At 37.9% G+C, this 12,653-nt stretch overlaps 1 protein-coding gene across 1 annotated transcript in view; it reads left to right on the top strand.

Moving 5' to 3' along the window:
* Window positions 1-12,653, top strand: part of LOC134360278 (protein sidekick-2-like) — a 983,228-nt gene that overhangs the window by 592,437 nt on the left and 378,138 nt on the right. The window contains exon 5 of the mRNA XM_063074455.1: window positions 10,972-11,105. Within this exon, the coding sequence (XP_062930525.1) occupies window positions 10,972-11,105 (134 nt within the window). The remainder of the gene's footprint in view (window positions 1-10,971; window positions 11,106-12,653) is intronic.

The raw sequence follows: 12,653 nt of genomic DNA, 5'->3' as shown, positions 1-12,653 counted from the left end.
TTTGGACTCAAAAAAGATCCTCTGAGATGTTGATGCTCAGGAACTTGAGCCTGCTCATCCTTTCCACTGTTGACCCCTTGATAAGGATTGGTATATGTTCCCGTACTTTCCCTCCTGACGTCTGCAATTGATTTCTTGGTAGCATCGATGTTGAGTGTAAAGTTGTTGTGACATCACTCAACTAGCCAATTATCCTGTATGCCTCCTTGTCACCATCTGAGATTATGCCAACAACAATTATGTCATAGGCAGATTTATAGATGACAGTTGAGCTGTGCTTAGCCACACAGTCTCGAATGTAGAGAGACTGAAGCAATGGGCTAAGCACACATCCTTGAGGTGTGCCTGAGTTGTAATCATGTAGGTATTGCTGTTGTTCAGGTGGTCCAAAATCAAGTGGAGAACCAGTAAGAGTCATCACTGCAGACCTGTTGTGATGGTAGGCAAGCTGCAGTGGGTCCAGGTCATTGGTCAGGCATGAGTTAATTCTAGCCATAACCAACCAACCCCCCCACCAAAGCACTTCACCACAGTTGATAGAGACCTACTGGGTGATAGTTATTGAGACAGCTCACCCTGATCCTCTTGGACAGTGGTATCATTGATGCTGTTTTGAAACAGGTGGGAACTTCCAATCAGAATGTGTCTCTAACTTAATTCAGAATTGCTTCTTTTGCTCTTATTATAGCCTTCCATAGGTTGTACCTGGTCTTCTTCTACAGGTCCAGATAACTGCTCTTGAACACCACAAATCTAGCTCTCAGCAACTGCAATTTTCCTGGTTCATTCACATCTTCTAAGCATGGAAGTTATGGCATAACTCTTAAAAAAAAAATTTGGTCAAACCACAGCTGCAGTTCTGGTCACCACACTGTAGGAAGTATGTGACTGCACAGGAAAAGATACAGAAAAATATTACTATGATGTTGCCTGGATTGGCATGTTTAATTTATGAGAACAAAGCTCCTCGATAGGTGGGTTTGTTTTCCTTGGAGTAGAGGATGCTGAAGGAGGACCAGATGGAGTCATACCAAAATTAGGAGGGCCAATAATAAGGTAGATAGTGAGAAACCTCTCTCTATAATGGATACATCCAAAACCAGAGAGTTTAAATTTAAGGATAGAAGCTGGCGGGGGTGGGGCACAGAAGTGGGTGTCAGAGGAGACCTGAGGATGTTTTTTTCATCCAGAGGATGGCTGCAGTCTGAAACACACGACCTGAGAGGCTGGTGAGGCAGGTACCGTCATAACATTTAACAAATATCTGAATCAGCATTTGAGTCACTGGGGCAATGGGTGAATGTGAAACAGTTGATAATATACTAGAAGTAATAGAAAACCAAGACCAATTTTATTGGTTAGAGGAATTCAGGGAAGTTGTGGATATGTTGCTTTCTAAGCATTTTGAGATAAACACATCATAATCGTTCACCCATTTCCCCATTCTTTCCCACTATCCTCTATTTTTTGTAATAGTTGTTGCAACATTTTCTATTTGCTTCAAATCTCTGGCTGTTCCTTCAAGGCCATGCAGCTTGTGAGTGGTACCATGCATTAGGTACCTAATGGTAGAATTAAGCACACCCACTTTCTGTAATTTTGTAAAATGTCTCTGCTCAGGATGACTGTCTCTTACCAACTATCTAGTTCACTTGGTCAACATTGTCATGGCCATTGGATTGTTACAGTGTAAGTTTCGAACATAAATGTTCACAATGTACAATTGGACAACTTTCAATAAGACCTTGTTATGAAGAATCAGGATAAAGTTTGTCAATAGAACTGGTAATCAGAAAGAGACATGCAGATTCAGAGCTCTGAAGAAAGTGTTGTGAGTGTTCCTTTAAAGCAAAGGACAGAAATATCAGAATTGTGTGCCTGCTGACCGTCAAGTACCTAATGATATAAATCCTATTGTCTGCATCGCAGAGTATCATAGGACATTAGGACTATCATCCTTAGTAAACAGTTTATGTGAGGAATCTATGGCATTCTGGACAAAGGTATGAAACAATTGAAACCCAACAATCATAACAAATACAGAGATCCAGCAGATCTATTTAGGGAAATTTAGAGGTGTCAATACAAATAGAGATATGGGTTCCACACCACAATCTTAAGAAAGGCCTATTATTGGTGCTTGAGTGTCTCTAAAATGGAGTGAACAAGATGCAGCTTACTTTGGATGAGAGATGAGAAGAATATATAATTTCACAGAAATTGCTTTGAGATTCAGGGCAAAAGTCAACACCCTTTGAATATATAGTACTGAAAATAGATTTGGCGATATCTTTTCCCTTTCAATATTTTTATTAGTTTCTTCATAGAAGAATACAGAGTACAAGAAAGTGTATATAAAGGTCGAAAAAAATAACTACCAATTACATTACATCTATTCATAACAACAATCCCATTACCCTGTATTCATGTAGGTTAGTCAAAGTTATATTGAAATATACTAATTTATTACAAAAAAAATCTAACCCCTACCAAGACCAAAGCCGTTTATTAAGGAGAAAAAATAGTAAAATACCTTCTTGTATAATAAAAATTAATAATAGCTAACATCTAAATTTAAACAGCGAATTAGGGGTTTTGAAAGTTTGGAAAATAATTCAGAAAGGGTCCCCACAATGTTTGAAATTCTTGACGAGATTCAGAAATTGAACAATGAATCTTCTCTAAATCTAAGCATGACAAACATCGCATAACCATTGAGCATGAGTAGGAGGAGAAAGATCTTTCCATTTAAATAAAAGTGCTCTCCTAGCAATAAGAGAGCTGAAGGCCAAGATATGTAAATCTGATGTCTTCAACTTGATATCTTGTCCTGCAACAATACCGAATCGGGCCGTCAGAAGATTCAGCTTAAAATTGACTTTGAAAAGTAAAGAAAAAGTTTGAAAAACTTCCTTCCAATATTTTTCAAGACATGGACATGTCCAAAACATATGAATTAATGAAGCTTCTCCATTATTGCATCTGCCACAGTAGGGAGATATAGCCAAATAAAAACGAGATTCAGGTTTCCCCCGCCATCTGAAGGTAGAGTGTTCCTATGAAATGGTTCGTAAGCCGAAATGTCGTAAAGCAAAGAAGCAATTACCATTTATTTATGTGGGAAAATTTTGTGAGCGTTCACAGACCCAAAAATAACCTACCAAATCCTGCCAAATAACACACAAAACCTAAAATAACAGTAATACATAGTAAAAGCAGGAATGATATGATAAATACACAGCCTATATAAAGTAGAAATACTTTTCCATAATCATTACTGCACTGTTCTCCGTAGTGAAAATCTCACGCAAGCACCTTCGGCAGAAAATCTCACGCAAGCGCTGTTGGCAAAAACACGGCGCAAGCGCTCTCCAGTAACCTTTAAGCTATGAAGCTGCCAAATCATACCAAATAACACGTCAAAATACACAGCTGATATAAAGTAGAAATAATGTATGTACAGTGTAGTATCACTTACCGGAATTGGTTCAGCGCCGAGCACACTGATGATGGTGTGTTAGACTGAGTCGTCGCAGGTTGGCTGGTGCAGTGGCCCCCACCCTCCAGGCTGCCGACAGATACCGAACCACAAAGCACGCAGGGGTGCAGCGGTAGCCGAGGGGCATCCAACACATCTTTAAGAAAAAAAGCCGAAATAAACAAGCTAATTAATTAGGTGCCGCCCGGCACGTAATTGTCGGCCCAGATTATTGCCGATTGCATCGCCTTTGATCTGGGCTGATATTTACGTGTGGGGCAGCACCTAATTAATTAGCATGTTTATTTCGGCTTTTTTTTTTAAGATGTGCTGTGTGCCTCCTGGCTACTGCTGCATTCTCCGCAAATCGGTACAGTATCTGTCCGCGGCCTGGGTGTTGGGGTGGTGGGACACTGGGGTGTCATCTCATCGTCTGTTTCCATTAGAGCAGGCAGCTGATCTTCTCCTATGACTGCCCACCTCGGTGTCGAAGGTCGAGATTTGTCGTCTGCTGCGGCTGATGTGGAAGGCTTGCTTGACTGCTGAGCCTCGCGCATTTTTCTATCATACAGCTCTTTGTAAGGACTCAAACCATCTTGCAAATATCCCCTAAACCTACGTACCCTTTCAAAATTAAAGTCATACTTTATCATTGCAGCGAAAATCTCACCTAGTTGCTTCATTTTCGCTACTGCATTCGGTTTCAATTGTTATCCTTTTTTCTTCCAATTGCATCAGCTCTTCATCTGTCAGTTCTTGGTGATGGGATGCCGAAACCTCTTCAACATCATGTTCGTCAGCTTCCACAAACCAAACTCACTTAGTCCTTACTTCGTTCACCACGATCGAAACGCTTAATTATGTCTAGTTTTAAGCTAAGTGTAACACCCTTACGAGCTCTTTTAGGCTTTTCCAACACCATAGAACTCATGTTGCAAGCGGCTGCTCACAGGCACATGTTAAAGCAATGCCGTTCCGAATCCAGGGGAGAGCGGTTGCTCGGGGCGTGCGCTGTCTTTTATCACGCACTGATTTTTTTTGCGCGCTGAATTTTTTATCATGCGCTGCTTTTTTTTTGTAACAGTGAAAACACCTTCTAAAAGCGAAAACAGGGTACTAATGTAGGTCTTTCGTAACAGTGAGGTTTCGTAAAGCGAACATTCGAAAGGCGGGGGACACCTGTAGCTTATCTTTAGACATATGGACACTACGTACCACCTTAAATTGTATGAAGGAATGGCGAGCACATAGTGATGACATATTAACCAATTTAAAAATTTCATTCCAAGTTTCCTCAGATATTGATGTATCTTTTCAGAATAATGTAGCTGGAGCAAGAGTAAATGGGATATAGAACATCCCAGCTACAATGAGTGGTGTTGAAGGAATTTTAAAAAAGAGGAAGTAGAAGAGTGTGAGTGCACAGCAAGGGTCAAGGAAGCAAAACGGGAGAAGAAAAACTGAGCATCTGGAGAGTCAGCATGACGCACAGAAGACAGCCACAGAAGTTCCGCAGTGTTAAAAAAAAATGAAAGTTTGGCTGGAGAGGAAGGAATTCCTTGTTTCTTCAAAAAGTGACCCAAGCGCTCATCAGTTTGTGGTCATTGGGTTGTGTTTAATCCACGTTGTGCATAAAATGAATATTAATTCTTGAAAGCTCAGGTGTTCAATAGAATATACATGAGTTGAACAGAGCCTTTTGCAAACCTTTAATTCATTGAATATGTTTTCATGCACAGTAAATTTGTGAATGTAAATATGTTGAGTCTGCATATTGACATGTTCCATGGGAAATTTGGTGCGCATTATTTATTAATGTGAGTGTGTTACTGTTAACATTAAGAAACATGTTGAATAGCTAGCCATTGCTGCACTATATACACTCTCTCCCAGACTCATTGTATTCACTTGAAGCTTCATGTCTGAGTGAGTATAAGAGTGACAATGATGCATCACTCTCGAGAGCGGTGCAGCAGAACCTGCAATACTCTATGCTGATGTCTCATGAAGGAATCAACAGCACATTAGTCTACATTTAAAGTTCTTCCCTTACTTTTAACTTTTCTCCCCATTTAGTTTAATTCACTTGGCTCTGCTCTCCTTAAACCCAAAGAACTGAAAACATGGGAAATCACATTTCTATACATAGAATTAGACTGGAGAATGGGCCTCAGTAACAATAGGACACTGCTGTTAACAGTATAAGCCTAATTTCATGCAGATCTGTGGCAGATGCAGTAAATTGAAAAATACATGACAGGTTGTTTAAAAAAAAATACAAGCCTTTCATTATCACTGAAATAAAAAGGTTGTACCAGTTGTACATTCCCAACATGAAAGTGCATCATGTTTAGATCATTTATGAAAAGTGCAGATATAATTTGGTGCTAAATTTGTGTAGTTTGTGCCTGATAGATATTCTGATTTTAAACTCCATAATACTACTTGTTTATTATAATCACAGTACTTCACTGCAATTCTCTGAGGAGCCTACTTCTCTACGGATCTTAAATGGACAATTAAAGATTATTAAATTGATGTTTTTAATGATAATTAGGCCTCATATAATTACCCATGCTTCTGCCCACCATCCATTCCAATCTAAAAATCTCACATCATCTTTTAAAACATACAACTCTTTTTATACCAAAACATTCTACATTTCTCAGGGAGGAGCATATTAACCACTCAAAATAGCCCAAGTTACTTTGTTGTTACCAGACTTTAATTTCATTTACAGTGTAATTCAAAAGATTTATAGCATCACCATACAAAATGGACAGCATAACTAAGTACAACACTGCCACACAGAAGGGTTTCAGCCTGAATCGTCAACAGTACTTTTTTCCAAAGATTCTGCCTGGCCTGCTGAGTTCCTCAGGCAGTTTGTGTGTGTTACAACACTGCAACTATAGGAATGAGGTGAGCTGTGGAAGGAAATATTGCCTTCTGGTGGATTGCCTTGGTAATTTGGGAAGGTGATCTATTGAATGTGAATCTACATAAAAGTTTGTTTAGTTTTTTTAGTCAGAATAAATGTTATATATATTCCAAGATGTATATCCAAAATGAAGAATCAGCTCAAAAAGCTGCATTGAAAGTTCAACAAAACAATTGACCCAGAGTTTCAGAATCAGTTCCTCAGTTGGACTTAACTTTGGTCTGTCACCTGACTCTGAACCAATGTATAAACCAGAATTGCTCAGCTGGATATAATGCTTCACTTAATTTAAACTCTATTCTGCTGTACGCCAAGCCATCTCTACTGATAGAAGAAGGTCCATTTCAGTGGAATTGACATGAAAGAAAAGGAACATAAAAGTCAGTCATCTGTGCAATGGATGTATTACTGCTCCAGTGCCACTAAAACTGGAGGCAACTGGGAAAATCACTTCTTCATGTAGATAAAGATGCTTTTGTAGTGCCATTTCATTTATCTTATATACAGAAACTTGTTATAGTTTGTGACTCCAAAACATAAAACTAATCGAAAGAAAAACAAGAGAGTTTGAGAGATGAGTGTAAACTTGTTTATTACTTTTAGCGAGGCTCACACTTATGAAGTGGTGGCGTGATGACGTACATTATTCACATACTTTCGTATATAACCCGTAATCAATTATTTCAACAACCAAGAATGTTTAATCAAACAATATGTTTACAATATTACTCAAATATTACTGAAATATTAAATACATAACACTCCTCCCTGCTTAGCTATAAACTACAACTCAATATAGAATGCATCTCAACCTTGTCTTTCCTGACAAGTGCTCACTGTTCTTGGCAGGTGAGACAATCTCTGAAACAATCTCAGATTCTGGGGCCTCCTTCATGGTGGCTATAGGAGTTGACTCTGGAACTGCTGGAGGTTGTGCTGCCAGCCTTGGCCACCTTTCTTCTCTAACAACTGGCTCTGCTTTCCTCAACTGATTGATGCGTTGTCTCCATATGATATGCAGTCTCCAGTGTGTAAGAGGACTGTCCAGTTCTGTCTTTAATCATTACGAGTACCCACTCTTCATCACCTCTGTAATCCCTCACCAGGATTGTTTGTCCAAGAGTGAAACAACGGACCTCCTTATTTGAGGAACCTCAAATTGTCTTAGGTGTCCTGCATTCTCCTTTTGAGATTGGGTTTGAGAAGATCCAAGCATGAACGCAAGGGTTGACCTAGGATAACTGGTTAGTTGTTGGTTGTTGAGTATGCTGTGTTGCAATATGCAAGAAGGAAACTGCTGAGTTTCTGATTTAGTGTCAGTCTAGTGTGTTCTATTGGCATTGCTCATAGTGCATACTTTAGACCCTGGACAAAGCTTTCCACCAAGCCATTTGTAGCTGCGTGGTACGATGCAGATGCAATATGTCTGATTTTCAGGAATGACAAACGGTTACGCAACAAACTGTGGTCTATTATCAGTGACTAGGTGTTCTGGAACACCAGTCCTTGAGAAGAGGCTTCTCAGCATATCAACAGTGTGCGAGGTTGTAGTGGAGGCTATTGGGATCACTTCTGGCCACTTTGTAGCTACATCCAATACTACCAAGGAATTTGTGCCCATGACTAGTCCAGCAAAATCTGCATGAGTCACTACCAGTGCAAAGCAGGCCTTTCCAAGGGATGAAGAGGCACTGCTCTTGGCATATTCTAGATGTAGTTGGCATCCCAAATAGTGCATGGCAAGCTGTTTGATCTGCTGATCTACCCCAGGCCACCTGACAAAGTTTCAAACCAACGCTTTCATTTTGACCACGCCCAGAAGACTGACGTGTAGAGCCTCCAACACTGTAGTTCTCAGCTAGTATGGTACAACAACTCGAAATCCCCACATGAGGCAACCACATCAAGGGCAAATTCATCCCGGTGCAGGGAAAAATGGGGGAACTGAAATTTCTGCTACATATTCCAGACATTTTGAGTTGCCATGTAAATCTGAGACACAATGAGGTCTTTTCTCGTTTCCCTTTGGATCACTGTGCCATAATAGGGAAACTTTTAATTTGCATTGGTGATAATATGTCAAGAAGAGTGTCCACTTTTGTAAATTTTTCAGCTATTTCCTTTCCCAAGGGTAAACAGGACAATCCAACAGCATTTCTAAGATTAGTTGTCCTCTTGAATTTGATCCTGTAATTATGTCCTCCATCTTTGCATTCATGCTGCTACTGTTAGTGAGCACCCTTCTGTGGATTGAAAATGGCAACTAATGGTTGATGATCAGTAATGAGGGTAAACTTTCTCCCATACAAGTAATGATTGAAATTTTTAACACCTCAAACTGAACTCAAGGCCTTACTGTCAATCTGTGCATAAATTTTCTCTGCAGTGTTAAGGTAATGTGATGCAGAATCTATAGGGTGTGCACTTCCATCACTCATAACATGCAATACAACTACACCATAAGGCAAGGTGCCACAAACCAGCTTAACTGGATAATGTGTATCTATCCTGGGCAGAGGCTATTAATCTACTTTCAGTATTGGGTTGATAGCGATTTTAAAATCACCACAAATCCTGATGAATTTTTTCACTTCCCTGTGCAGTCCATTTATTTTTGTCTGACCAACAAGTTCATTGTGTCCTACTTTGTTGCATTTTTTGCAAGCTTAACCTTTAAACCTGCATTGGTCTGGTACATTTGAGCCCCTGACACAACGGTAACACAATTTGTTCTGCCAGGCAGGTTTCTGTTTAGATGTTGCAATTTTGTTCATGCTCATTTTCATTCCTCACTGCAACTCAATTGAATCTCTGTCTGCTGTTTCCATTGATACATCTATTTCAATTACTGTTTTAAATGTGATTCAGTTAGAAGCATTTTTTGAATGCTTTCTTTTAAGATTCCACAAACTAAACAATCCCTCAGTGCTTTGTTAAACCCATCACTGAACTCAATCTCTTCAATTTAGCCACATACACTGAAATGAAGTCCCCTTCCTTTTGATTGCGCTTATAAAACCTAAATTTCTGCAGCCAACAATGGTTTCAGTTCTACATGTTACTTTCATGATATCAGCAAAGCTCATTTTGGCTGGTTTGCCTGGAGTAGTCAAAATTCTAAGCAAACTGTATGCTTCCCACCTAATGCACTCAGCAAAACTGGCACCCATTCTCATCGGCTATTCCCTTTGTTTTAAAATACTGCTCAGTTCACTCAGTATAGAAAAAAGCAGTTATCAGTTCTGCAATCTAACACATCTATCTTTCTGATGTAACCAGCCATTTCTACTCTATTTATGATTATTATCAGCCAGTACTCACTGTTTATGAACCCGTGAATTTTTCAGTTTTCTGCCTTTTTTTTAACTCAACCATCTTCGTCCTCTCTCTACTGGAGAGACGTGCTGCACTGCTTTTTTTTAACTCAAATGTCTCACTGCACTTCAACAGGTAGGTAGTCATCTTGGATTCATTTTTACAATACCTCGTCGTCACTATTATGTTTTGCAACTCCAAAACATAAAATTAACCAAGAGAAAAATAAAGGAGCACGTGTGTAAACTTTATTTTACTTTTAGCAAGGTGTGCAGTTATGACATGATGATGAATGACATTCATGTACTTTTACACATAACCCGTAATGGATTATTTAAACAACAAGGTATGCTTAATATAGCAATGTATTTACAATATTACTGAAATATTAAATACACAACAAAGCTGTATCCGGCCAATGGGTCAGCCTAACTGCAATGACAAGGTCTGCATAATAACTGTACTACTAAAATAATATGTCCTGGTACAAGATGAAATGTTTCTTTAATAACCTAATGGTCTTGTCATGTAGGGAACACACACAAAATGCTAGAAGAACTCAGTGGATCAGGTGGCATCTATAAAGAGGTAAACATTGGATGTTTCATGCTGAGACTGATGAAGACTCTTGATCCAAAACATTCCTTTCATGGATGCTCCCTGACCTGCTGAGTTCCTCCATCATTTTGTGTATGTTCTCAAGATTTCCAGCATCTGCTGAATCTTTTGTGTCTATGTCATGTTGGGTATCTGTTTTGAAGTAAAATGGACACGGTGGCATTTATTAGGAAGTTAATTACATTAGGAATCACATTATTTTTACTTAGTATTTTATTTAGAATGTTTTCAAATCTGCTAAGATATTCAATGAACCAAATCCAGATGAGACATTTTGAAAACTTTCCTTTGAAAACTTGAAAAATTTCCTTGCCGATTGGAGAAATTCTGATCCAATCCTAAAAATATTAATGTAACAATTTGGTACAACATTCTGGCATATTATTAAAAATGAAGTTAAATAGTAAAGTTGTTGAAATATTTTTATCTTCATCATGATTTCTCATTCTGTTTCACCTGCAGTTACCAGAAACCTTGATTGAGATTGTGGATCAGCATGGGGTTAATGCCTTTTGACTCCAGGTTATTATGTATCCGGAGAACATTGTTGTTCTGGAAGACAACATAGGCAAATTCCATACCTTCCCATTTCACATTTTCTTCCACTTTGCCCCAACAGAGCTATTACAATGGACAACACGCTTGTCATCCTGTCCACAGTCGCTCCTGACACAGGACGGTACTACGTGCAGGCAGTAAATGACAGAAACGGAGAAAACAAAACCAGCCAGCCCATTACCTTGACTGTAGAAAGTAAGTGCTTCAGATTGAGATTAATTTTTTTATGTTAAGATTTCATTAAAAGGTAAACAATGAATGACAAGTAATTGAAAGACAGGCTGACACTTGTACTAAATAAATACTAACATAATATGTAATGCAGAAACTGGATCGAGTACGGTGTAATTGGACACTATCCCATATGTTATAATTATTTACCATTTAATTAAAAAGGTCTTAAGATCATTTGCTGTGATTTCAAAAACAGAATAAAAATGGTATATTATGTAATATTTCACAACTAAATCACAAGTATGGAGTCAGATCGTTATTGTCAGGAAATACCCAAAGTTATTGCAAAATGCCCAGATTGTTTAATTTATTTATTTTAATTTTTTAAAATTAATATATCCCTTATTATAAACTAGTTTCTTTAATTTGTATTTTAAACTGACTGAGAGCTGGCTGCCTACTCTTTTTCTTTTTTTCTCTTTTCTTTTTTCTTCTCTCCTTTCTTTCCTCTGTCTTTTATGTTTTTTTCTCCCTCCTTTTTTGGAATGAGGGGAGATGGTGTTGGGATAGGTGCTTTTTTTCTCTCTGACTTATTAATGTATTTGAATTTTTTTCAATATTTATTAATTGTTGTATTAATTGAGTTCTTAAATACTTTAAAAAATTAAATAGAATATATTAAAAAAAAGGTTATTGCAAAATGGATCTATTTACTGGCATTATATGAGCAGGATTGTAATTCTCAAGTACTGAATTAAAAATGAATTCTACTCTGGATGAATATGCAAGCATTTAATAACATGATGGTTTGTATTTTAGTAATGCAGATTTATGTTAAATTGATAAGATCATTTCAGTGATCATTTTGTATAAATTGTATCTGCATTAAATAACGAAATCTTAGCCTCAAGCTGACTAGATCAGAGGAATTATAATTTAAGTGAAATTTCTGTTTGCTCCAAATACTTCGTATTTTTTATTCTCCTCTGCTTCAACAAATGTATTCATACAGCCTCCAAATGAACAATCCTCTTACTTATTGTGGTTTTACTATAAATCAATAACTAAAGTAATGCAGCGTCTCAGAATCCTAAGCTGTTATTCAAAGTGCTCAGATCTCATCAGTAAGTTATAGGTGAGAAGCAGGAGTTTAGCAATGGCCCAACAATAAAATGACAAGTAATCATTCCATCGTTAACCAGAAGCTTAACTCTATGGATGGAATGCTAAGTAATCATTAGAAGCTAGAATTAAGACCTATACTCCAAAACTATCACCTTCTATGCAATAATTCAACTTATTTTTGTTTTCAAATTTAAATCTTAGAAATAATTCAGATGATGTGTAGCTTGGGTGGTTGATGGTTGGGTTGAGTTGTTCTCCGATCTTGTCAATTTACTTGCAAACATTTTGTCACCATGCAAGAAGACATCATCAATATGTAAAACTTCTTTATCTTAGAATTCTTCTTAACTAATAAAACATTTGTTCAGGTCTTATTGGTTAAATTTACATCATAAAGGAGCCCTAAAATTAAATGATCAGGAGATGTGATTACTGCAGATTTAA

This window comes from Mobula hypostoma, chromosome 22 (assembly GCF_963921235.1).
Source record: "Mobula hypostoma chromosome 22, sMobHyp1.1, whole genome shotgun sequence".
NCBI lineage: Eukaryota > Metazoa > Chordata > Chondrichthyes > Myliobatiformes > Myliobatidae > Mobula > Mobula hypostoma.
Note: the sequence above shows the minus strand (reverse complement) of the source record. Positions and strands in the feature narration are given on the sequence as shown.